General features: G+C 40.7%; 1 protein-coding gene and 1 pseudogene across 11 annotated transcripts in view; one reads left to right on the forward strand and one right to left on the reverse strand.

The window, feature by feature from the left end:
- Positions 1-301: 301 nt before the first annotated feature.
- Ccdc15 (coiled-coil domain containing 15) overlaps positions 302-25,845 on the reverse strand; it is an 82,757-nt gene continuing 57,213 nt past the window's right edge. For 8 of the 11 annotated variants that reach the window (XM_006510341.4, XM_006510338.4, XM_017313387.2 and 5 more), the window contains 4 exons: positions 12,414-12,590; positions 11,807-11,955; positions 10,198-10,321; positions 302-9,405 (listed from right to left, as the gene is read on the reverse strand). In XM_006510341.4, coding sequence (XP_006510404.1) covers positions 9,402-9,405; positions 10,198-10,321; positions 11,807-11,955; positions 12,414-12,590 — 454 coding nt within the window. In that variant the 3' untranslated portion in view covers positions 302-9,401. The remainder of the gene's footprint in view (positions 9,406-10,197; positions 10,322-11,806; positions 11,956-12,413; positions 12,591-25,845) is intronic. The other 3 variants (XM_030244389.1, XM_006510339.4, NM_001081429.2) reach the window with 2 other exon arrangements.
- On the forward strand, positions 8,098-8,670 carry Gm18329 (predicted gene, 18329; annotated as a pseudogene).

Below are 25,845 nucleotides of genomic sequence, written 5' to 3' on the forward strand. Positions count from 1 at the left end.
TCTTTATTCTGGCCAGACTAAGTCTACAGAGAGAGGATAGGAAAGTCCTAGGAAGGGGCTCAGTAAGATCACATTCTCTCCAGGCACTCCAAATGAGGGGATCATGCCACCATTAGAGGTCCCGAGGTGAGGCAGTTCTGCTATTCTGACCCTGAGTCTGGATGCTTGTAGGACTTGAGTTGTGGTTAAATGTCTATTTAAAACTATTATACTTAAGTACTACCTCCATTTATGCTCAGCTGAATTTTGCAATTATTCTGTGTTGACATTCTACTGAAAACAATGAAACAGAACACAGAAAAAAAGGGGGTGGGAGACAAGTTTAATTATTTAATAAATATTGACAGAGAGTCCAATAAGTATCAGGTATAACCTTAACATTGGGGACCTATACCAGAATTTAACAAATACAAATAAAAGTATACAATCCAGTGGAAAGGAAAACAAAACAAAACAAAACAAATACTCCACCCCACAGGCTAAGTAGCATAAAGGAAACATTTAAAGAGAGAATGTAGAGCACGTGTGTCAGGGGTGAGTAGGAAGGGGCACTTTAGTTCATTAGGGAGGCCTCATGATAAACTACATTTGACCAAAGATGAAGGATGCAAGCTAAATATTATCAAAGGTAACAGCATATGAGAAATCCTTAAAGCAAAATTGTCCTTGGAGTGCCCAAGTTAGAACAAGTCAGGGTGGCTAATCAGAGCAGAGAGGAAAGAGGCAGGAGAAAAGCCTCAGATCAGCCTAAAATCACACTGTCATGTCCTGCATGACACTGGACGGACAAGCCTTTTCTGAGAAAAATCCATAGACAAAGGAGAGTTTGTGCAGGAGTGGCATGGCAGGACGATCTTTCTAATTCTGAAGCAATGTAGGAGTTGCACATAAACAGAAGCAAGGAAAACAAATAGGAGGCTGCTTTAGTAACTCAGGGGAAACTCAGTGGTGATGCGGACCAGCATTACCTTAATGGGACAAGCACTGTAAAAAAACAGTTGAATTCTGAGTGTATTCTAAGGATAAAACCAATAAAACCTGTGTGCATAAGAAAGAGTGGAGAGTGACTCCACAATTTTTGGTGAAAATAAATTAGATGGAAATAGCATTCACTGAAATGGATAGGAGTATAATAACGAACATTTGCTGTTAAGTTACTTAAAGTGGACTGGGGTGTGTATACACTGTGTTGTTAGGAGATGGAGAGGGGAAGATTGGCTTTAGAGGAAGATGTGCTAAAGTTAGAGCTAAGTATAGTACAGCACACCTGTAATCCTAGCACTTGAGACATTGGGTGCAGGAGGATGAGACATTCAAGGTCATTCTTGGCTACAAAGAGAGTTTAAGGCCAGCATGGATTATGGGATTGGGGGGGGGGGGGAAGAAAGAGGGGAGTGGAGGAGAGGGAGCACAGTTAGGAAACTCACAAGTAATCCACAAGAAAGATGGTTTGGAACATGTCAAGCAGTGGGAACAGGAACTAGAGATAAAACTCTGAAGGTAGACACGTGGCATCATTTGCTAATGGAATGATGAAGGATCAGAGAAAGAGAAGAGCCAATGATTTCTACAAGGTTTTGGGCAGAACTGTCATTAACTGAGAGTGGGTAAAGTGTGAAAAGCAGAAATCTTTGGGAAACCAACCGTACAGAAATGTTACCTATGCAGCCAAATGTATGAATCTGGAGATGAGAGATGAAGTCAGGAGCCAGAAAAATAAATTTCAAAGTTGTTCATATATAGTTGATACTTAAACCCACAGACCTAGAAAAAAGCTCAAAGGAGCAAGGGGAAGGAAAGACAGAAGAGTGCCTGGCAAACACAGAAATGGATGCTCACAGTCAGCTATTGGATGGAACACAGGGCCCCCAATGGAGGAGCTAGAGAAAGTACCCAAGGAGCTAAAGGGGTCTGCAACCCTATAGGTGGAACAACAATATGAACTAACTAGTACCCCCAAAGCTCATGTCTCTAGCTGCATATGTATCAGAAGATGGCCTAGTCGGCCATCATTGGGAAGAGAGGCCCCTTGGTATTGTAAACTTTATATGCCTCAGTACAGGGGAACGCCAGGGCCAAGAAGTGGGAGTGGGTGGGTAGGGGAGTTGGGGGGGGGAGGGTATGGGGGACTTTTGGAATAGCATTTGAAATGTAAATGAAGAAAATACCTAATTTAAAAAAAAGATTTCAAAATGAACACAGAAAAAAAATTAGAACTTTGGTGGTGGGGAAGCCAGGTGATAGGGTGATTAAAAAAAAAAAGATGGATCACGTATGTTAAATTCTGTTGATAATTAGGATGAAGTTTGAAAACGACCTTTGGATTTAGCAATGTAGAAGCTACTGGTGACTTTGGCCTGGAGCACAGGGTCCAGCTGCCTCAGCCTCCTTAGTGTGTGCACCACCACACCCTATCTAAAGAATGTTTTCACTAGAGTGGTAAAGACAGACGGTATAAGGCAGAACATAAGAAGGAGCAGTGAGTACTGAGAACTCAGGAATGTTGTTTTAAAGGGAAGCAAAGTTGTTTAGCAGTAACTGAAAGTATATCAGGTAAACCAAGTTAGTTTTTTCCCTTTTATTCTCTTCTACATTTTTTTTTAAGTTGGCTGGTTTTCCATATGGGAAAAAAATTACAACAGTTCTGTGCACCTACAGGAATGTTAGAAACTTTCGTTTTGTTTTGAAACAGTTTCTCTGTGTAGCTCTGGATGTCCTGGGACTTGCTCTATATACCAGGCTGGCCTTGAACTCTTGAGATCTGTCTGACTCCGTCTCCTGAGTGTTGGCAATAATGGCATGTGCCACCACCATGCCTGGTGTGGGAGAAATTAATGATGTGGTAAAGAGAAGTACTGAGGAGATGGGGGGACTCACTTCAGCCACAGGATGGGATAAGACAGGATGAGAGAGCCCCACAGTAGCAGGATTAAGTAGGGACAGGCAAGTGTGCCTGTGTAGATAAAATGGTGGGAGCTGTGACGGTTCCCTGTTGTCTATTTTTTTCATGCCTAGAGAAAGCTGTGCCATCAAATAATAGTGAGGAGGAAACACATACAGAAAGTATGAACAGCTATCCAAGGACTATTCATTCTCTTACTTTAATTTTTATGTGTATGGGTGGGTGTTTAGCCTGTATGTATGTCTGTGCACCATGTGCACGCAGTGCCTGAGCCTGCAGAGGGCATCAGATTACTAGTCCTGGAGTTACAGATGATTATGAGCTGCCATGTGGGTACTGCAAATTGAACCCAGGCCCTCTGGAAGATCAGCCAATGCTTTTAATCATGGAGGCCTCTCTCCAGACACCAATATTCATTCTTATTCAGTCTCTTTTTTCCGACTGAAATGCCTACCTTCTACCCTGCTTACTTATCCATCCCCTCCCTCCCTCCTTCCCTGCCACACACTCATCAGTACTGGGATCAAACTCCCAGCCTTACACATGCTAAACAAACACTCTGAGAGACATTCCTCAGCCACACACTACTTTAAATCCTGGGTCCAAACCTAATCGTTTTCTTTACCCACAAACTATTCCTGCTCCAAAAATCAAAATCCATCTCTTTAGGGTCAGTTTTTATCTTTAAGCCTCTTCTTCCTTAAAGTTCTCTGCTAATCTAGGAAGGTGATTCAAGTTTACCCTGCAAATTTTGGTTCCCCATTGTCTTAATTAGGATTTCTATTGCTGTGATAATGCACCATGACCAAAAGCAAGTTGGGAAGGAAAGGGTTTATTCTGCTTACAGTTCCACACCACAGTTTATCATCAAAGGAAGTCAGGGCAGGAACTCAAGCAGGGGAAGAACCTGGAGGGGGAGCTGATGCAGAGGTCATGGAGGGTGCTGCTTACTGGCTTGCTCCCCCTGGCTTGCTCAGCTTGCTCTTTTATAGAACCCAGGACCACCAGCTCAGGAGTGGCACCATCCACAATGGGCTGAGCCCTCCCACATCAATCACCAGTGAATAAAATGCCCTCCAGGTTTTCCTATAGCCAGATCTTATGGAGACATTTTGTCGATTGAGGCTCCCTCCTCTCTGGTGAGTCTAACTTGTGTCAAGTTGACATAAAACTAGCCAGGACAACAGTCTTGCAAATTTAGGAACAAAACAAGAAACTTGGATTCCAGATTTCCTTCCAAAGCACATTTATCACTTCAAACAGAATTCACCACACTACCATCATGTGTGACAGGTGGCTTGCTTCTTCTTGATCAATGCTATTACTCTGAGACTTCTATAAGTCACAGATGGCACCACAGGCCACTGTTAACATATGACCAGACTGCAGTTCAAGAACATTCACCTCTATGGGGGTTTGTGGAAGAATGGTCTCCATAGGCTCATAGATTTGAATGCTGGTTACCAGGGAGTGGCACTACCAGAAGGTGTGTTCTTGTTGGAGTAAATGTCAGTGGGGTGGGGTTTGAGGTTTCAAATGCTTAAGTCAGGTCCAGTGTCACTCTTCCTGCTGCTGCCTGTTGATCGAGATGTAGAACTCTCAACTCCTTCTCAATATCATGTTTGCCTGTTGCCATGCCTCCCACCAAGATGATAATGGACTAAACTTCTAAAACTGAATGCTAGCCTCAATTAAATGTTTTCCTGTATAAGAGTTGCTGTACTCATGGTGTCTCTTCACAGCAATACAACCCTAAGACATCAATCTTGAAACTTCTATATATAGACTGAAACTAAACGACTTAAAGTTTTGTAATGATATTCAATGGTCATTTTATCATCATTTTACTAACTTGAGCTCACAAAAGTCAAATCACCTGTTTCAGAAAACCAGACTTAGAACAAACAAACAAACAAACAAACAAAAAACTGTGTGAGGCCTATAGAAATAAAAGTCAATACAAAGTATCTTAGGAAAATAATGTTGTATTAACACAAGAAAAGCAATTAATTTTTTTTTTAAGGCAAGAGCATAAGTTTGAAGCTGGCTTAGTCTACATGGCAAGGCCCTGATCAAAAAACAAAAAACAACAACAAAAAAACACCCAAAAGAAAAACAAACCAAAAAACCAAAAAAAGAAAAAACAAAAACCAAAGAATACATAATACTACTAGAAGCAGGAAAGAATCAGATAAAACCCGACAATTCCAGGATAACAACACCCAGTAAGCTAGTAATTAAAGGGAACATCATCAAATCTGATAAATGCCATGAAGATTTAAAAATTCTTTGCTCTTAAAGTACTGTACAATTTTGTGCATGATGTTCTAACCAGTAACAAGACTAGTAATTAGACAAGAAAAAGAAACAAAATGCTGAGCTGGAAGTAAGGTTCTATTTTAAGATGACACGATTCAACATATAAAATATTCTTGGCTGGCACTGGAGAGATGGCTCAGTGGATAAAAGTACTGGGTGAACTAGTCTGATAACCTGAGTTGTATCCTTGGATCCCAGTAGAAGGAGAAAAACCAACTTTTGAAGTTGACCTCTGACCTCCACATTTAAACAGTAGTGTCACCCCCCTCCCCCCCCCTGCGCGCGCGCACACACACGCGCACACACACACACACACACACACATACACACACACAATATGCCCCACAACTATAATTAAAAAACAAAATTCTGGGCTGAAGATGTAGTTCTTGCTCAGTACTCACAAAGTCCCTGGTTCAATCCCCAGCACTGCATCAAGTGGGTATGGTGGTACATGCCTATAATTTCAGCACTCAAAAAAATAGAAACAGGAGAGGCTCTTCTTGACTACATACTGAGTTTGAGGCCTGCCTAAGTTACATAAGACCAGGCTCAAACTGGAAAAAAAAAAGGGACAAAAGGTAATTTCGTTTACAATAACATCAATATAATAGCATTAGGAACATGTTTAACCTACATACAATTTTTGTCCTCTGTAAATGTAAAACATAGCCAAGAAAAATTAAAGCCATACACATATGAGATCTCACTCCATGTTCATGGGTCAGATGCCAATTATTCACAAGTTAATCAGGAATTCAGTATGTTTCCTATCAGAATCCAGCTACTCTTTTGTGTGTTCGTTTGTTTGTTTGTTTTGCTGTTTTGTTTGTTATTGTTGTTTTGTCTTGTTTTGTTTTTGGTAGAAAAGTGACCTTAAAACTCATATGGAAATGTATGGACTCAGAAAAGTAAAATTATCTTTTTAAAAAAGGAAAAAAAGGGCTCACACTTGTCAACTTCAAACTTATCACAAAGTTATAGTATTGTAGAAATATTCTATACAAGGACAGGCACAGGATGAATGGAACACAACAGAGATCTTACAAGGAAGCTCTGACGTTTCCAGTCAATTCTATGTGCCAAATGGTCGTCTTTAACAAGTGATAGTGGGATACTAGGTATCCACATGTGAAAGAATGACCTTTGACACACATTAGCCCCAACTGAATAGTAACTTGAAATATAAAACCAACACTTTTAAAACTTGTAACAAAACATGTGAGATAAACATTTGTGGCCCAGGATCAAGGAATGGCTTTTCAGACTATAGCAAAAAACACAGGCCACAAATATATAAAAATTAGATATCATTAAGTCTACAAGCTGCAGAAATGACTAAGAAAGTGAAAAGAAGTAGGTATTACACTCTTTAATCCCAGCATTTGGGAGGCAGAGCCAGGGAAATCTTTGTGATTTCAAAGCCAACCTGGTCTGCAAAGTGACTTCCAGGACAGCCAGAACAACAGTGAGACACTGTCAAAAAACAAACAAACAAACAAACAAACAAAATCAATCCCCAGAATGGGAGCAAATACAAAAGATCCAGCTCATAGAGGACCTGTGTGTAGACTACATTAGGAGCTCTTCTAATTCTGTTGAGGTTTGGTCTTGCTATCTATTATAATGCTAAGTGGTGGATCCCAAGATCTGGAGTCCTCACAAAGACCTGTGACTCTGACCCCAAGCTATTTCTGGTTGGTAAATAAAGATGCCAACAGCCAATAGCTAGGCAGAAGAGACAGAGGTAAGGTTTAGGTTTCCAGGGCTTGGGGTCTGAGGAAAACCAAGAGAGGAAGTGTAGGAAGAAGAGAAGCAGCCATGGGTTAGGTGAGCCATAAAAACGTTGGCCTGAAGGCTGGCCAATTGGAGTTAAGAGCAGCCTAGATGAAACATTGTAAGTAATAACTTGGGATTATCATAAGAAAGTAGATTCTAATAGCATAGAGGGCAGGTATCTGCCCTGCTCTTGTGCAATTTAAGGCTTACTGTAAATATAAAGGTTGTGTGTGTGTTTTATCTGGGAACTAAAATGGTCAAAGGCAGTGTAGAAACCCTGAGTTGGGATTTAAAATTTCTACAACCTAATTCCATAATAAAAAGACAACCCAGTTATGAAGCTGGAAAAGTATCTGGCAAACATCTTCAAAAGACAAACCCACTCAGCCAACAGGCACATGAAAAAAATAACCAATATCAACTGCTAGAAGGAACTTAAAATCACAGTGAAACACCACATCGCAGCCACCTGTCTAAGACATGAATGTTGGTGAAGAACACTGAGCCTTTCCTTACATGTTCTGGAGAGTGAAAAATAGTACAGCTACTTTGGAAAACAGTTTGTAGTTTGTCAAAAGTTAAATACAAAGCTACTGGGTGACTCCAGAATTTTACTCCCATACACCATGAAACGAAAACATGTATTATAGAATCCTGAGAACAACTGTTCATAGCAGAATTCATAATAACTATGTAGAAAACTCCCCAAATGTCTACTAGTGGATGAATGGATAAATAGTTTTATCATTACAATTACTATCAATACTATTCAACACATTAATGAATCTGACAACACAGATGAGTATTGACATCAGGCTAACTGAAAAAGTTCAGTAAAAAGAGCTCATATTGTATATTTCATTTATAAGATGACTCACATAAAGACTTATTTATACATAAAAGAAATAGATTAATGATTACCTAGGTTTAGAATGGGATTTTTAGAGTGGGAAGACTCCAGAAAGACTGCCATTATTTATTGTTAACATTGTTAATTAGTAACAATTATATAAAAGTTGGTTATCATAGATAGAGCTAGTTTGAGGGCAGGGAACCTTGTGCTGTGCTCTGCATTTCCTAGAGAACAATACATCAGGATGACTAAAAGTGACCCAAGAAACCAAAAGCTTATGACTGCTTACACCTTCTTTATGTAGACAGGCAGAGAAGACCACGAGAAGAGCCAATGTCCTTCCCAATATTGCAGGATTTACTTAAGTGCTCTAAAAAATGGAGAAAATGCCTCAGAAGGGAAATTTAAAACTATGAAGTGACGAAGTTGGACAAAAGTCCCTCCATTTGGAAAATGAAGGACTGTAGACCACCTTCCAGGTGGTTTGCACAAATGGGCACTACAGCTGCTCACAGAGCACTGTCTGCATTCATCTTGTTTTGTTCAGAACTCTGGCCTAAGATCAAAACCACAAATCCGGGGAATCTCTATTTGTAGATGTGGTCAAACAAACAGACAAACAAACAAACAAAACAGTTGAGTGAGCTGCTGAACAGCTTAAGTAGCAAAGAAAAGCAGCCCTGTGTCAGTGAGGTGGTGAAGCAGAGGGAGAAATAGAAGGATATCACACATACAAATCAAGGGGAAAGTCTGACAGTAAAAAGGATCCTATTGATTTGTTCACAAAAAGAAGGAAGAAGATGAGGAATAGCAACAGAAGCAGAAGGAAAAACAACTATTTTATTTGGCTTAAAATTTTTTTTGAGACAGTTTCATGTAGCTCAGCTGTCCTCAAACTCCTGATCCTTCTGCATCAGCCTCCATAGTAATGGGATTAAAGACATGTACCATCATGCACAACTAGAAATGTTTATATGTCCCCTTGCACATACCATAAAGAGGGGAATACTATGATCCGCAAGTCTTATTTGAGCTGTGTCTATTGCCCTCATTGGGTTTAAGTTAGAATCTAACCACAGTCCCACTGCAGCTTCTCAAAGCGTCTGGCTTACATGACAAGGACATGTGTGTCTGGAGCTCTGAAATTGTATCCAAGCTGTACATGTTTCCAAACACTTTAAAATTAAAAGGTGCTCTTGTGTTCTCCTTTCTTTGCATTTTGCTTTTGGTATGACAAGGAATTTGAAGACATTTCTAGCATTACGCTTCTAGCATTATGCTTTCAGCTTGTGAGGTGATATTAACATCAATATTAGCTCTAAGGCCCAAATTGAAAACTGGACATAAAACATATCTATAGTTTGTAAAGTAAACACAATTTCAGAAACAAACTCTTGATGTTCCTTGCTTGGCGTGGGGAAAATGCCTTTTGGAAGGGCTATAGCTCAGGGGTGCACTGTGAGGCTGGAACTGTTGACACTGTGGTGGCTTCCAGTAGCTTCAGGTTGTCTTGTGGTTTTCTACATGACAGCATTTTGCTGACACTCTTTAGCTGTGAAAAGAGAAGTTAGCATAAAGTGTTGGGTTTTTTTCTTACGTTATTTAAGTACAGTAGATATACAGTAATTTTTAGACAAACTGTAGAATTCTTTGCTGTCAGCAAAGAAACCCTGAGCTAATTCATGTTCCTGAGCCCTCTGTACCTACACTGAAGGAAACACTCATATACATAAAAATAAATAAAGAAAACCTCAAACAAATTTAATATAAAATAAAATTTAAAGTCCTATATCCAATGTCACTGAATGAAAAACAAGGCAGTCATTTAAAAAGTAAAAGAGATGGGAAGAAATATTTTAAAAAAAAAATGTATGCCAAATTCAAATTCTTCTCACATCTAATTCTTATATAAAAGTAGAAAAGCCAATGGCACTATAGATGAGCATTAGAGCTCAGACTCTTTCAGTACTGTCAATATTCAAAATACAATTTCAGAAGGATGACAGTAAGATAATGTCTAAGATTTCTCATGAGTTTCTCTAATTAAAGAAAAAGCTTAAAATACATTTTAAAAAATGTCCAGCAAAAAAGTAAGAGAAACCTTACTTTTCTAATTTTCTACTTTAAAAATAACAGGTTCCACAAAGGTTTAAACCAAAGAGACAAGTTTGGCAATCAGCTTTCAATGTTGGTCCCAAAGTAGATAGACAGTTACGTGGACTTGCTTTCCTTCCAGATAATACATTGTATACATATTAACAGCCTTTTCTATGTAATTCTTGTGGTTGATTTTAACTGAAGGTAGAAATACTACCAGTCATTGGTACTGATTTCAGACTCTTACTGGAGACTTTGTTTTGGAGTCCGTCTATGTGCAGAAGCAAAATTACGAATGGCATTTCGAAGAGTTGCGTTCCCCTCAGAGATATCAGAAGAATTGATGACTGAATGCAATGCCCGATTATATGCTGCAAATGAAGATTTGCACAGCGATGAATAAAGTTAGACTCTAGGTGGCTCTCCTACTTCTTTTCCCTATTAGCACTGCTTCATTGCCAAAAAATGCTATGGGCATTCATTCCAGCTACAGAATAAATATTTACTGAGTACTGGAAATAGAGGCTAACTCTCTGTGAGGAAAGATAAGAGATTATAGAAAATGGCAGCAAATAAAGTTGTAATAAGAAGTGCTTCCACGGACATATGTAAAATGTCATCACAATAGGAAGATGGATATGAATGAACAGCTAGGGAACCCTGGAAAGATGTGAGAAGCTGTACCATTTAAAGCGGGCTTTTGCCGGGCAGTGGTGGTGCACACCTTTAATCCCAGCACTTGGGAGGCAGAGGCAGGTGGATTTCTGAGTTTGAGTCCAGCCTGGTCTACAGAGTGATTTCCAGGACAGCCAGGGCTACACAGAGAAACCCTGTCTTGAAAAACCAAACCAAACCAAACCAAACCAAAGAAAGAAAGAAAGAAAGAAAGAAAGTGGGACAGCCAGAGCTACACAGAGAAACCCTATCTCAAAAAATCCAAACCAAAAGAAAGAAAGTAAGTAAGTGGGCTTTTGAGGCATAAACAGGAGAAAAGAAAAAAAGGACTATAGGTAGAGAACCAAGTGTATGAGATACAAAAAGTCTAAGAGGAAGTTTGATGAGGCTGGAGTGTGTCCTGAACTAGGGAGAAGTATATAAAATATGTCATGCATTTCATATTGTCATAAGAAGTTTTAAAGTACTCATAGGAGGACCGATAAATTATATCACACAGATGAAGCATTTTTGGTATATAAATACTGGCAACATTTTCAGTGAGTGTTTACATGACGTTGACAAAGTTCCTATGTTCTATAAATCAATACTTACTGCTGGGCAGGAAACATTACAGAAAGGACTCACTCCACTGTTTCTGCCTGGGACTCTTGATAAAGCTTCTCATCTTTCTTAGTGTCCCCAGAAGAACTGACAGTCTAATATGGGCATATGCTTTTAAGTCTGTATTAGACACCATTAAAGTATGGAGATAACAGACTCATAATTTACCCATAAAGGACAAACTTTTTTTTTCTCAAGACAGGCTCACTCTGTGTAGCCTTTGGCAGTCCTGGAACTCATTCTGTAGACCAAACTGGCCCGGAACTCTAAGAGATCCATCTAACTCTGCTTCCCAAGTTCTGAGTTTAAAGGAATGTGCACTACTACCTAGCAAGAACAATCTCTTAATAGTGTTCAATTAAAGGAAGATTTGGAATCCAAGTCCTCTTCTATACAGTGTGATGAGCTGGAAACATGTCTCCATCATAAGCAGGATCAATCAGAAATTAAACTGCAATAATTTTCATTGTTCCACATATTTGTTTTATAAAGGCAAAAATAAAATTCTCTTAAGTTACTATATATAGATATTTTATTTTAATTGCTATTAAGACTCAACTATTCCTTAAGAAACTTACCCCTGTAGTTTTTATAGAAAATGCAATTGTTGGCACAGGTATCAGGATGAGCATCCCAAAAATCAGGACCACAACAGCATAATGGAGGTAAAGTGATATTATAAAGCTTCATCTTCTCCTGGACCTGGGCTCGTAAAGCTTCTACATATCTATAAAAATACAGGGCAGTCAGGTAAATCAACTACTAGGAGAATAATATGTATATACCTGATTTTATAGCTAGATTTCTTTCCTCTGTACCTCTAGTCTTTCTATGTAGTGGGTGGGACATGGCACTAGGAAAATGCAGTATTAGTCCCAACAGCTGCTAGCCAATCAAAATAGTAGTGGAGCATGCATCCTAAATAAAGAAAAGTATGAGAAGGCATGCAGTGTCTCTGACTTTTTTTTTTTTTTTTTTTTTTTTTTTTTTTTTTTTTTGAGACAGCATTTCTCTGTGTAGCTCTGGCTGTCCTGGAACTCAGAGATGCACCTGCCTCTGCCTCCTGATTAAAGGCATGGGCCACCATCACCAAGTTAAAGCAAATTTGTTAAGGAATATGAGAATACCTACTTTTTACTAGGTCGCCTCTAGACTGAGAATTTCACACAGAATGTTTAAAATCACCTTATGTACTCTTTTTCTCTCTGTTGCTGTTTTTCTCTGGCTCCTTTTATTTCTTCCAGTTGTAACTGGGCTAACACATCACTTATCTTCTCTTCTGAATAAGGTTCTTCATGACAGTTCATTCTTAGGAGTCTCTGCTCTTCAGCATAGCGTTGTTGTTCTTTCTTTTTCTTAATTCTGAAAGTGAAAAAAACCCATAATTCTAATTTTCTAAAACCATTATTTAAAATTAGTTTCCTGATCCAAATTACTCAAGAAATGCCCTCAAAAAATGAGAATCACAAAATCAGATCATCAATCTAAGAGCATCTTCAGAAAGTATTCATGTTTACTGACATGAATTCATCTTTTAATCACCTATATAAATTGGTTCTCAAAGGGAAATGAAAACTGGTTAGTAAAGCATTTTATGTAAGAATCTGTCTTAGTCAGGGTTTATTTATTTATTTATTTATTTATTTATTTATTATATGTACACTGTAGCTGTCTTCAGATGCACCAGAAGAGGGCATCAGATCTCATTACAGGTAGTTGTGAACCACCATGTGGTTGCTGGGATTTGAACTCAGGACCTTCGGAAGAGCAGTCAGTGCTCTTAACCTCTGAGCCATCTCTCCAGCCCCCTTAGTCAGGGTTTCTATTCCTGCACAAACATCATGACCAAGAAGCAAGTTGGGGAGGAAAGGGTTTATTCAGCTTACATTTTCCACATTGCTGTTCATCACCAAGGAAGTCAGAACTGGAACTCAGGCAGGGCAGAAAGCAGGAGCTGATGTAGAAGCCATGAAGGGATGTTCTTTACTGGCTTGCTCAGCCTGCTCTCTTATAGAACCCAAGACTACCAGCCCAGAGATGGTCCCACCCACAAGGGGCCCTTCCCCCTTGACCACTAATTGAGAAAATGCCTTACAGCTGGAACTCGTGGAGGCATTTCCCAACTGAAGTGCTTTTCTCTGTGATAATTCCAGCTGTGTCAAGTTGACACAAAATTAGCCAGTACAATTGAACCCTTGTCAACTTAACACACAAACACATCACTAGTAAGCCTCAACCCTTAGTTCTTATTCATCCCCAAGATCTAAATAACTTTAAAAGTCCCACAGTCTTTACATATTAAAAATTCAATCCCTTTAAAATATCTAGTATCTTTTAAAATACAAAGTACTTTAAAATTCAAAGTCTCTTAACTGTGGGCTTCACTAAAAAACCTTCCTTCAAGAGGGAAAAATATCAGGGCACAGTCACAATCAAAAGCAAAAATCAAACTCCAACCATCCAATGTCTGGGATCCACCTCACGATCTTTTGGGCTCCTCCAAGAGCTTGGGTCACTTCTCCAGCCATGCCCTTTGTAGCACACACGTTGTCTTCTAGGCTCCAGCCACCTGTACTCCACTGCTGCTGCTGTTCTTGGTAGTCATCTCTTGGTACTGGCATCTCCAAAATGCTGTCTTCCACTGTAACTTGGCTTTAACAATAGCCTCTCATAGGCTCTATTCATGGTGCTAAGCCTCAAATCCTTTGCATGACCCCTTCAGTCTTGGGCCATCAATTGCAACTTAGGCTGCACCTTCACCAATGGCCTTCCATGGCCTCTCACAGGGCCAAGCCTCAGCTGCTCTGCGTGACCCCTTCATGCCTTCAAAACCAGTACCACCTGGGTGACCCTTACACATTACCAAGTCCCACTAGCACGAGATACAACCTTGGCTATCTCTGGAACACAGCCTCTGTGCTCTCAAAAAACACTTCCCAGAAGATGTTACCTCAATGATGCTGGTCTCTTTTTAATCACCGCTAGTTTCTTAGCTCCAGCTAACTAGCATCAATAGTTCCAGTAATGCAAAGTTTTTGCTTTAGTAGTTCTGGTATCTTGTTAATCACAGCTGATTCTTCAGCCCCAGCTAACCAGAACCACAGAATCTTCACAATCCAAAATAGCAATGGCCCTGAAAAGAGTCTTTAATTTTCCCTCTGAAATTACACAAGCCAGGCCTCCATCTTCTGCACTGTTCTCAACATTATCTTCCAAGCTCCTACACAACATCCCAAAGAGCTCTTAACAGCAAATTGATCTTCTAGCCCAAAGTTCCAAAGTCCTTCCACAGTCCTCCCCAAAACATGGTCAGGTTGTCACAGGAATACCCCACTTCTGGTACCAATTTGTCTTAGTCAGGGTTTCTATTCCTGCACAAACATCACGATCAAGAAGCAGTTGGGGAGGAAAGGGTTTATTCAGATTACACTTCCATACTGCTGTTCATCACCAAGGAAGTCAGGACTGGAACTCAAGCAGGGCAGAAAGCAGGAGCTGATGCAGAAGCCATGGAGGTATGTTCCTTACTGGCTGGCTTCCCCTGGCTTGCTCAGCCTGCTCTCTTATAGAACCCAAGACTACCAGCCCAGAGATGGTCCCACCCACAAGGGGTCTTTCCCCCTTGATCACTAATTGAGAAAATGCCTTACAGCTGGATCTCATGGAGGCATTTCCTCAACTGAAGCTCCTTTCTTGTGATAACTCCAGCTGTGTCAAGTTGATACAAAACTAGCCAGTACAGAATCCCAGCATAAAAACAGGCTCAGGTCAAAAATACTGATAGGTAGGATGTATGTCAGTACCAAAACAGTGTAACAGTGGCCAGGTTTGTCCTCACACCAAAGAAACTTAAAATGCAAATAAGGCCAGGCAGTACTGACTCTTGACTTTAATCCCAGAACTCTGGAGGCAGAGGGATGTCTGAGCTTGAGGCCAGCCTGGTATACAGAGCTAATTCTAGGGTAGCCAAGGCTATATACAGAAACCCTATCTCAAGAAAACGAGAGAAAGGAAGGGAGGAAGGGAGGAAGGGAAGAAGGGAAGGAGGGAGGGAGGGAGGGAGGGAAAAACAAACAAATAATATAAAACACCAGAAATAACAGCTTTCAAGACATTGATATCAATGAGCAAAATATTGTAGTCCCTAATAGATGAGAAATAGAATAGCAATCACTATTATTGCCAACAGTTAGTGCCTTCAATGATTCTAGACAACAGCACAGGGGAAAATTCAAATGTAATTTGATGGATTCCCTGAGTAAAACACATATGTAACAGCAATACACTTACCAACCAAAAGGTAAAGAGTAAATCATAATGTTAGATATTGTTTTAGAGTTTCTACTGTTGTAATAAACACATGACAAAAGTGACTTGAGAACGAAGGGTCTATGTTTTATCTTACAACTCAAAAGTCACAGCAATGAGGGAAGTCAGGGCAGGAACTCAAGGCAATAACTAGAGGCAGGAATCAAAGAACAAGTCATGAGGAATGCTACTTACTGGCTTTCTCCTAGCTTGCTTAGACTGTTTTCTTATATAATTCAGGCCCACCTGTCCAAGGGTGCAGAGACTACAGTGAGTTGGCCCCTCCCACATTCATCATTAATCCAGAAAATATGTCAAAAACTTGCATACAGGCCAGTGTTAACACAGACATTTCCTCAATTAAGAATTCTTTTCCTGGGGCTGGAGAGATGGCTCAGTGGTAAAGAGCACTGGCTGCCCTTACAAAGGTCATGAGTTCAATTTCCAGAAACCACATGGTGGCTCATAACCATCTGGAATTGGATCCTATGCCCTCTTCTGGTGTTGTCAAGGACAGTATGGTCACATACATAAAATAAATAAATAAATCTTTAAAAAAAAAAAAAGGAATTATTTTCCTGAAATATGTCTATGTTTGTGTCATGTACAAAACAAAACAAAAAACCAACCAGTACAGATATCCAATCAGCATGCCACCATAGAATTGCCCCCACAGGCCCATAGATCTGAATGCTTGGTTACCAGGGAGTGGAACTATTTTGAAAGGACTAAGGGGTGTGGTCTTGTTGGAGAAAATGTGCCACTGGAAATGGGTTTTGAGGTCTCAAAAGCCCTATATTAGACATGGTGGTGCACACCTTTAATCCCAGTACTTGAAAGGCAGAGGCAAGTAGATCTCTCTGAGTTTTTGAGGCTAGCCTAGACTAAAGAGTGAGTTCCAGAATAGCAAGGGCAATGTAAAGAAATCCTGTCTCCCCAAATAAACAAGACAGACAGATGGGTAGGTAGGGCAGGCAGGCAGACAGACAGATACATACATAAAAGCCTATGCCAAGCCCAGAGTGAGTCAGTCAGTCTGTTTACCTATGGACCAGGATGTAGAACTCTCAGCTACTGTTCCTGTGCCTGCCTGCATAATGCCATGCTCCTTACCATGATGATAATGAAGTAAACTTCTGAAACTGTAAGCAAGCCTCAATGAAATACTTTTCTAAGTGTTGCCATAGTCTTGTGACTCTCCACAGCAATAGAACAGTGACTAAGACAACAAGTATGCAAAGGAGGCAGGAAAAGCACTCATAATGAGCAGAATCATCAAACAAGATCAACTACAACCGGACTGTTGGGTTAGAATTACATAGAAGGACATTTACATAGTCATAGTCACTACAGACATATTATATATGTTCAAAAATAAAGATCTGCTGGGCATGGCAGCATATATACATCTCAGCATTCAAGAAGCTGGAGTGTGAGGATCATCCCAAGTTTGAGGCTATCCTGATCTATACAGTGAATTCCAGGTCAGACTATACTACATAGTTGAGACCCTATGCTGAACAACAAGAAATAACATGAAAAAGACTGAAATAAATCTTCCATGGGTGAAAGCAACAATTTCTGAGTAAAAAAGACAGTAAACGTGATTTTGTCAGAGATGTAAATCTGAAAACATAAAGACAGAAATGCTAAAGTATATCACAACAAAAGGGATGCAAATAAGAAAAACTTTAAGACTGAAGTATACACCCATCTCAGTGGTCAGGTATTAGTCAAGACAAAGCATACTATAAGCATACTAAAGCTTGCTTACAAGTCTCACTGGAGCTTTAAAACCAAGTCAATGCCTGTCTCCAAAGCTTCAAAGTATGAGATGTCTATTTGGTTAGGTGCTAGAGTTCCTTTAACTTAAAGCCAATGCTCATTTCCCAACTCGAAAATCCCAGAGACTTATACTTATCATACTGTATACGGTCTATTTTGCTTGTGTTCTACATGGAACAAACCTAAATGACAAAACATCCATTTAAATGTTTACTAGAAAGAAATTTTGTGACAAGCCCCATGTGTTCCAGGATGGCCTGGAATTCGTCTAGTGTTCTAGTTTCCTTTCTGTTGCTGTGACAGAGTATCTGGTCCCTTCTTAAAGGAAAAAAGACTTTACTCCATCTTACACTTCCAGGTCACAGTCTAGTCTCCAGGGAAGTCAAGGCAGGAAGTCAATCAGGAACCTAATTATCAGAAACATGGAGGAATGCTGCTTGTTGGCTTGCTTTTGGGCTCATTACCTGGCTCGTGCTTAGCTAGCTTTTTATACAGCTCAGGACAACATGCCTGAGGAACAAGTGCCACCCATAGTGGGCTGGGCCTGCCTACATCAGTTAATAATCACAATTCCTCACAGATACACCCACAGACCACATGATCCAGGCAAATCTTCAATTAAAGCTTCTTTCAAAGAAGTCCAGGATGTGTCAAGATGACATTAACTAAGGCTAGTCAGGATTCAAGGGATGACTTCGGGCCCCCTTGTCTCTTCCTGAGTGCTGGGATTACAGGTATGTACTATCACACAGTTTTTGTGGTACTGCAGATCAGACCCATGGATGTGTGTGTGTGTGTGTGTGTGTGTGTGTGCTAGGCAAGCAATCTACCAGGGGAGCTATATCCCTAGCCTAGTCATAGAGTAGTTTAAGCCCACTGTTGAGAAGTACTTTTTGGGAAAACAAAAAAAGGGTTCTTCTGGGGGAGGCGGGAAAGAGTAATCTTTGGTGATAATGAACTTGAGTCCCCAAGACCTCTGATGAATATATATAAAGAGACCAATGTTGTTTCCATACTTCCTATGGATAGATAGATCTAATGCTTCATCTGGGCAAAGTAAACTGTAAAAGTATTCTGGAAAGGATTCATTTTGAGTAAGAGCCATTCTTTAGGAGGCTAAATAAAGTATTGTTAAGGATCTTGGCTGAGGTTGACGCCAAGTTTTAAGGTTGACATTTAGGGATTCAAAACTGAAGTGGAGAAAATAGCTACAGATTGCAGAGGGGAACATGGAAACTAGACTTTGAAGTGAAGCTTGATGACCCACCAACCTCTGACAGACTCGTTGCAAATGATTAGGAGTTACAATCAAGAGGTGAACAAAGAACATGGTGTCTTGGTAAAGAAATCGACTTCTGCTTAAGTTGCTGTGAACGCTTATGAAATGAAGGAATTCCAACATTATAAGAACTTAGTTCATGAAGCAGCAGCAGGGTTTAAGGAGACTTTGCTTGTTTGTTTGGCTCAGGAGCTCACTATACAACCCAGGCAGGGCTCTAACTCACGATTCTCTCTTCTTCCAGTCACAATTCTCCCCTCCTCTACTACTTTCTTGGTACCAGACAGCAAGCCAAGGGACACACACACACAAGCTAGGCAATCACTCTTTAACTCAGCTAAGCAACAGTCCCTTTACTCCAAATTTGAAAGTATCACTGTGGGAAAATGCTATCAAATAGTACCATGTACTAAAGAGATATATTTATAAAAAGAAGAGTCAGTTAATGCTACTGTTATCTTATTGCCAGAAACTATTATCCAGGTATCTGCAGAATATCAAGGCTTGTCTGAGCTACACAGCAAGTTCTAGCTCAGCTTGGACTAAAAAGTGAATGAGAGACCCTGTCTCAAAATAAAAATAAATTTAAAAAAGGAAAATTGCCATAGCCATTCCAGTACTCAGTAACTATCACTCTGATAATTCAGCAGCCATTAACATAAGGACAAAAGATTGGACTAATAAAAAGGTTACAATTTGTTAAAGTCTCAGATGATTGTCAACATTTACTAATAAAGAATTTATTTGAAGCATGGTCTCACTATGTAGCCCTAGCTGGCCTAGAACTCACTATGTAGACCAGGCTGGCCTCCAATCACAGAGATCTTCTTGCCTCTACCTTTCTAGTGTTAGGATTAAAGGCATATGCCACTGCTCCATGTAATAAGGTATTTTAAATGAAAAATATGAGGATGGGGAGGGTGGGGAGTGAGCCTGAGACAAAATAACTTTTACCAGGACCCCAGGCCCTTTTGGGGAGCAAGCTCTAGACAACCACCAGTCCAGCACCCCTCAGGCCTCATGCAGCAGACCATGATCAAGACAATCTCTGCCAGAGATAACTTCTACCTGGGGCCATGCCGCCTGGGCAGGGAGTGAGCCTGAACCAACCACCAGTCCAGTGAGGGGTGGGTGGAAGAAGGGGAGTGGAAAGGATGGGGATATCAGGGCGATGGGTTATCATGAGAGAGCCAGCCCTGCCACTTGTCTGCCATTCAACTACAGTGATGAGGGCGAGATGATCTCCCTTCCTCTAACTCCCTGCCACATTCTGCAAGCCAGAGAGCTGGCCCCAGGGTCACGAGAGCGAAAGAGCTGGCCCTCTCCCTCACAGGCTGCAGCACTCAGGATAGAGGACTCTACATCTTCATTGGGGAACACAGTAGAACTGACTCTGGTGGTAGGGCATGGTTGTAGGTGAGCCAGCCAGCCCTGAGGGTATAAGATTGGGGAAAGCTGGCTCAGTCCCTCACCTGCTACATCAGTCAGGAGAGCTGGTCTGATGGTTTGGACACAGGTGAGCCAGCACTGAGTTCATGAGAGCTGGTTCTGTCCTTTGCTGGCTCCAACATTGGTTGAACTAGGCAGGGCAGTGATGGAAAGCTTGCCCTGGAGGTGTGGGTGCAGGACAGCAGGAGAGCTAACCAGCTCAGATAACTTCCAGGCTCAGATTCAGTGCTTTGAATTGGCCCACACCAATATTTACCCCATCAATGAACTGATGGAGCTCATGAAGAGGCCAGTCCTATAGAACCAAAACTATCTCCATGACACAGAGCAACAACAGGCTATCTGAAAGGAATCCCGTAAGAGTCTAGTATTGGAAGTAGCGTAGCAGAAGCTAAAGGCCTCAAACCAGATCAATGACTCATTGCAATTGTGGACAAAAGGGTATACTGTGGGACACAGTGTGACACACTACAGCTATCATATGATAATTTACATGTTTTTGGCCTAGGGAGTGGCACAATTTGAAAGTGTGGCCCTGTTGGAGTAGGTCTGTCACTATGGGTGTGGGCTATAAGACCCTCATCCTAACTGCCTAGAAGTCAGTCCTCCACTAGCCGCTTTCAAGTGAAGATGTAGAACTCTCAGCTCTACCTGCATCATGCCTGCCTAGATGCTGCCATGCTTTTGCCTTGATAATAATGGACTGAACCTATGAACTTATAAGACAGCCCCAATTAAATGTTGTCCTTATAAGAGCTGCCTTGGTCATGGTGTCTGTTCACAGCAGTAAAACCCTAACTAAGACAGAAGTGGGGTATTGCTGTGATAGGTCTGACCATGCTTTTGTTTGGAAGAATGTGGATTTTGGGACTTTGGATTTGGAAAGCAGTGGAATACTTTAAATGGGGCTTAATGGGCTATCCTAGTAGGAATATGGAAGTCGTTGTTGCTGAGAGTGATCTGAAGTATGTGGACGTGACTTTTCAGGTTTCAGTGGAAAATTTCAATGTGTTTTTGTGGTAATTTGGTGAAGAATCTGGCTACTTTTTGCACTTGTCTGAAGTGTCTACCTGAGGCTAAGGTAAAGAGATTTATATTAATTGTACTCACAAAGGAAGTCTCAAAAAAGCCCAACAGAGACTTTGTTCTCTGGTTAAATCTCATGAAAAGTACTTTAAACAAGCATAGCAAGCTGAGAAAGGAAAAACATAAAATATATAGTTTGATTATTAAAGGGACACCAAGAAGTGAAATGGAGCTGAATCCAGTGTTCAAAGATATTGCATTGAATTAAGGGAGTAATGACCTTATGGCAAGATTCCACCCAGCTAAATTTAGATCCAGGCATGGTAGTAGTACAAGCCTTTAATCCCAGGAGGCAAAGATAAGCAGATATCTGAGCTCAAGACCAGCCTAGAACAGAACAAGCTCTAGGTAAAGAAAAACTTAAATCCAGGTTTGGTGGCCTTTAATCCCAGTGCTTAAGAGACAGGCATGAAGATCTCTGAGTTCAAAGTCAATCTACAGAGCAAGTTCCAGGACAGCAAGCTTAGGCAGTGAAGGAATTGGAAAACAGAAAGCTGGTGATAATGTAATAGAACAAGGGGCTATGTTCATACCCCAGCAAGCAGCAGAACTTGGCAGTTTTGGTCACGTGGCTCTGGCTTTAGAGACCAGAATAAAAGGGACTACTGAGAAAACTGATGCTGGTTAGCTGGAGCTAAGAAATTAGTGGGGATTAAGAAAAGACCAGCATCACTGAGATTAAATCTTCTGGGAGGTGTTTTCTGAGAGCACAAAGAAGCTGTGTTCCAGAGATAGCCAAGGTTGTACCTTGTGCTAGAGCTATACTTGGAAATTTGTAAAAGTCATCTAGGTGGTACTGGTTTTGAAGACATGAAAGTGTCATGAAGAATGGCTGAGGCTTGGCACTGAGAGGCCATGGAAGGCCACTGATGAAGGTGTAGCCCCAGTTGTATTTCACAGCCTGGGACTGAAGGGCTTATGCAAAGGAGTTGAGGCTTGGCACCATGAAGAGAGCCTATGAGAGGCTACTGGTGAACTCTAGTTGCAGTGGAAGACCCCAGGGTACTGGAGATGCCAGTACCATGGCCCGATCACCAAGAACATCAACACCAATGGATGGATCAACCTGAGCTTAGACTGCTACAGAGAGCACAGTTGGCTAGTCCTTTAGAGGAGCCCAGAAGATCATGTGTGGATCCCAGACATTAAAACAAGAAGCTGTAACACTGAAGTTGCCTTGGAGACCCCAAGATGTTCGAGATGCCAGAGCTATCTGCTGAAAAAAGCTGTTAGCAGGGAGTGGAACCAGCCCAAGTGAAAGAAGTTTGTTGCAGGTTTTTTTTTTTGTTTTGTTTTTGTTTTTTAAGATTTATTTATTATTATATGTAAGTACACTGTAGCTGTCTTAAGAGGGAGTCAGATCTCATTACAGATGGTTGTGAGCCACCATGTAGTTGCTGGAATTTGAACTCAGGACCTATGGAAGAGCAGTCAGTGCTCTTAACCACTGAGCCATCTCACCAGCCCTAGTTTGTAGCAGTTAACAAAGATGATGGAAAAAAAAAAAGGAGTTGGAGATCTGAAGACAGCTTTGACATCAGACAGAGATGCAGAGACTGGAGTTTGCCCAGATGGTTTCCTGTCTTGCTTTGGGGATTACAGTTAAGTGATTGGATGAATCTCAGAAGAGACCTTGAACTTTGAACTTTTAACACTGTTGAGACTGCTATATACTATGGGAACTCTGGAAGTTGGACTAAATGTATTTTGCACTGTGCTTTGTTTAGGTATGGGCCCCATAGACTCAAGTTGGAGTAGGTGTGTCACTATGGGTGTGGGCTTTACGACCCTCTTCTTAGTTGTCTAAAAGCCAGTAAGATGTATAACTCTCAGCTCCTTCTGGACCATGCCTGCCTGGATGCTGCCATGGTTGCCTTAATGATAATGGACTAAACCTCTGAACCTGTAAGACAGCCCCAATTAAATGCTGTCCTTATAAGAGTTGCCTTAGTCATGGTGTCTGTTCACAGCAGTAAACCTAACTAAGACATATCACAACAAGATTTCTTTCTTCTTTGGGGAAGGGAGATGGCAAGGATGAAGGGTGAGTACAAGGCGACAAGGAGATGAGTGGGATTGGGGTGCAAGATGTGAAATTCACAAAAACCAATAAAATGTTTAAAAAGTGTATATATTATATATTTTTAGATACAATGCTATTACACATTTAATAGGCTATAAAATATAACTTTTACATGCAGTAGGAATACAATCCAAGTGGCTTTCTTTTGTGATATTCACTTTATTGCAGTGGTTTGGGAACCAAACCCATAGTATCTCTAAAGTATGCCCGAATATAACTCTAAAATATGTAAACCAGCCCACTTAAAAAGCAGACTAGTATTGCCTGGGTTAGAAGAAGGTATAGAAGGATGCCAAAGGGACATGACAAAAGTTCTGGGGATGTCAGATGACCTAGTTAGGGTTACTATTGCTGTGACCTTGACCAAAAGCAATTTGGTTTATTAGGCTTACTCTTCCACAGTATATAGATAGCCCATCACCAAAGGAAGTCAGGATATAAACTGAAGTAGGGCTGGAACCCAGAGGCAGAAGCTGATGCAGAAGCCACAGAGGTTGCTAGTTACCGGCTTGCTCACTCTGCTTTCTTATAGAACCCTGGACTACTAGACAAGGGATAACATCACCCACAATAGGATGGGACTTTCCCCATTAATCACTATTTAAGAAAATGCCCTACAGTCCGATCATAGGGAGACATTTTTTCAATTGTGGTTCTCTTTTTTCAGATGACTCTAGCCTGTGTCAAGTTGACCTAAAAGTAGCCAGCACAACAGGTATGTTTATTGTCATAACACTGATGGTCACATATCTTGAAAACTTACCAACTTTTAGTAGTGGGAAGCTGGCCCAGTCACTAAAGTGTTTGTCATACCAGCATGAAGGTCTTAGTTTGGATTTTCAGCACCCAAGAAAAAGGCAGGTGTGCAGTGGCATGTGTCTGCCATCCCAGTCCTGGCAAAGCAGAGACAGGCAGATCTTTGCAGGCCACTGGTCAGCCAATCTAGCTGAAATGCTAAGTTCCAGGCTCAGCAAGACCCTTGCTCAAAATATAAGGTAAAAACTGATTAAGAGCGAACACTTACTATATACTCTAGGCTATAAATACATGGGTATACATACACACACAAAATATGGACACACACATGCAAAAACACTTTATCAACTTTTATACTGTCGGTATAGTTTACTGTACATCAATAAATTATATCTAGTTAAATCTCCAATTATAACCAGAAAGGAAATTAGCAGTGAGTGCAATGAGAGAAATCACAAAAAAATTTGAAGAGCTTCAGTTAGGAAACATGACTTGTGTTTCTCTAACACAGTTGTAGAAAGTATGCTTAGCACCTGCAAAGCCATGAGTTCAATCCCTCAGAATAAGATGAGAAAAATGTCCTGTGTTAAGGCTAGAACTCATAAATACATGCTGTCCAGGTCAACTGCTAAAAATTACAGCAAGTAAGATTATCATCTGAAAAGTAGTGGGGAGCAAATTCATACTTACACTTTTCCAAAGATTTACTTATTCTACTTTTTATGTGTTCGATGTTCTGAGGGTGTCAGAGGCCCTGGAGCTAGGGTTGTTGTGAGCTCCAGGGGGAATTAAAGCCTCCATTTAATTAGATTAAATTAAGTTCTAGACACCATTCTACAAAAGCCAAAAAGATCAGGCACCATAAAAATAGGCAGGATGTTGTTAGTGCAGAGCCAATTCATCCATATTCTAATAGCTAACCATGAGCCACTCCCAGGAGAGAGAAAAGACCACTTTAAACGAGGATTTTCTCAATTGCCTTCTCACATTTACCGTATTTTCTGAGCTATCCCTGTAAATCTAAGTCAAGTATTTATCAAAGCACATAAAAACTTTTTTATGGTACGACTGAAACTGCAGTACAACATACAGGTGTAATAGGGCAGAGGTGAGAAGTCTCATTATTGCAACCTGGGCACAGGCAATCTCTTTATCCCAGGAAAGACAAGCGTTAAAGGTATGTGAAGCACTGAACTGGGAACGTGAGACAGGAGATGTGAAAAACCCAGCACAAGCACATACACAGAGCACACTGACTATTTGCTGCACTCAGCATACGCTAGAGAATGAGGCAAAGACTGGAAACACACCACACGACAGGAGAGCATAGGATGGCAGCGGCTTTGGGCTAGTATCTACAAACATAAAGAACAGTTCGGTTTGGTTTGGTGATTTTTGGTTTTATTCTTGTTTTGTTTTGTTATGTCTTATTTTTTGAGACAGGGTTTCTTTGTGTAGCTCTGGCTGTCTTGGCTAGTCTCGAACACACAAAGATCTGCCTGCCCTGCCTGGAATTAAAGGTATGCTTTTTCACTTAAAAAAAAAAGTATTTCTTTTTATTTTATGTGTATGGGTGTTTTGCCTATGTTTGTCTATGCACCACATGCATGTGGTGCCACCAAGGCCAGAATATGGCATTAAATTCCCTGGAACTGGAGTTACAGATGGTTGTTAACCACCATGTTGGTCCTGGGAACCAAATCTGGATCCTCTAGAAGAACAGCTAGTGTGCTTTTAACTGCTAAACCATCTCTCCAGCCCTGCTCACTAGTTCTTTATTTTTCTGTGAACTATGCTATGGTGACCTGGGCTTTTGAGCATGGTTACAACTGCTGTATGTGCAACGTCATCATGGTCACCAAGCATCCCTC

This window comes from Mus musculus, chromosome 9, assembly GCF_000001635.26.
Source record: "Mus musculus strain C57BL/6J chromosome 9, GRCm38.p6 C57BL/6J".
NCBI lineage: Eukaryota > Metazoa > Chordata > Mammalia > Rodentia > Muridae > Mus > Mus musculus.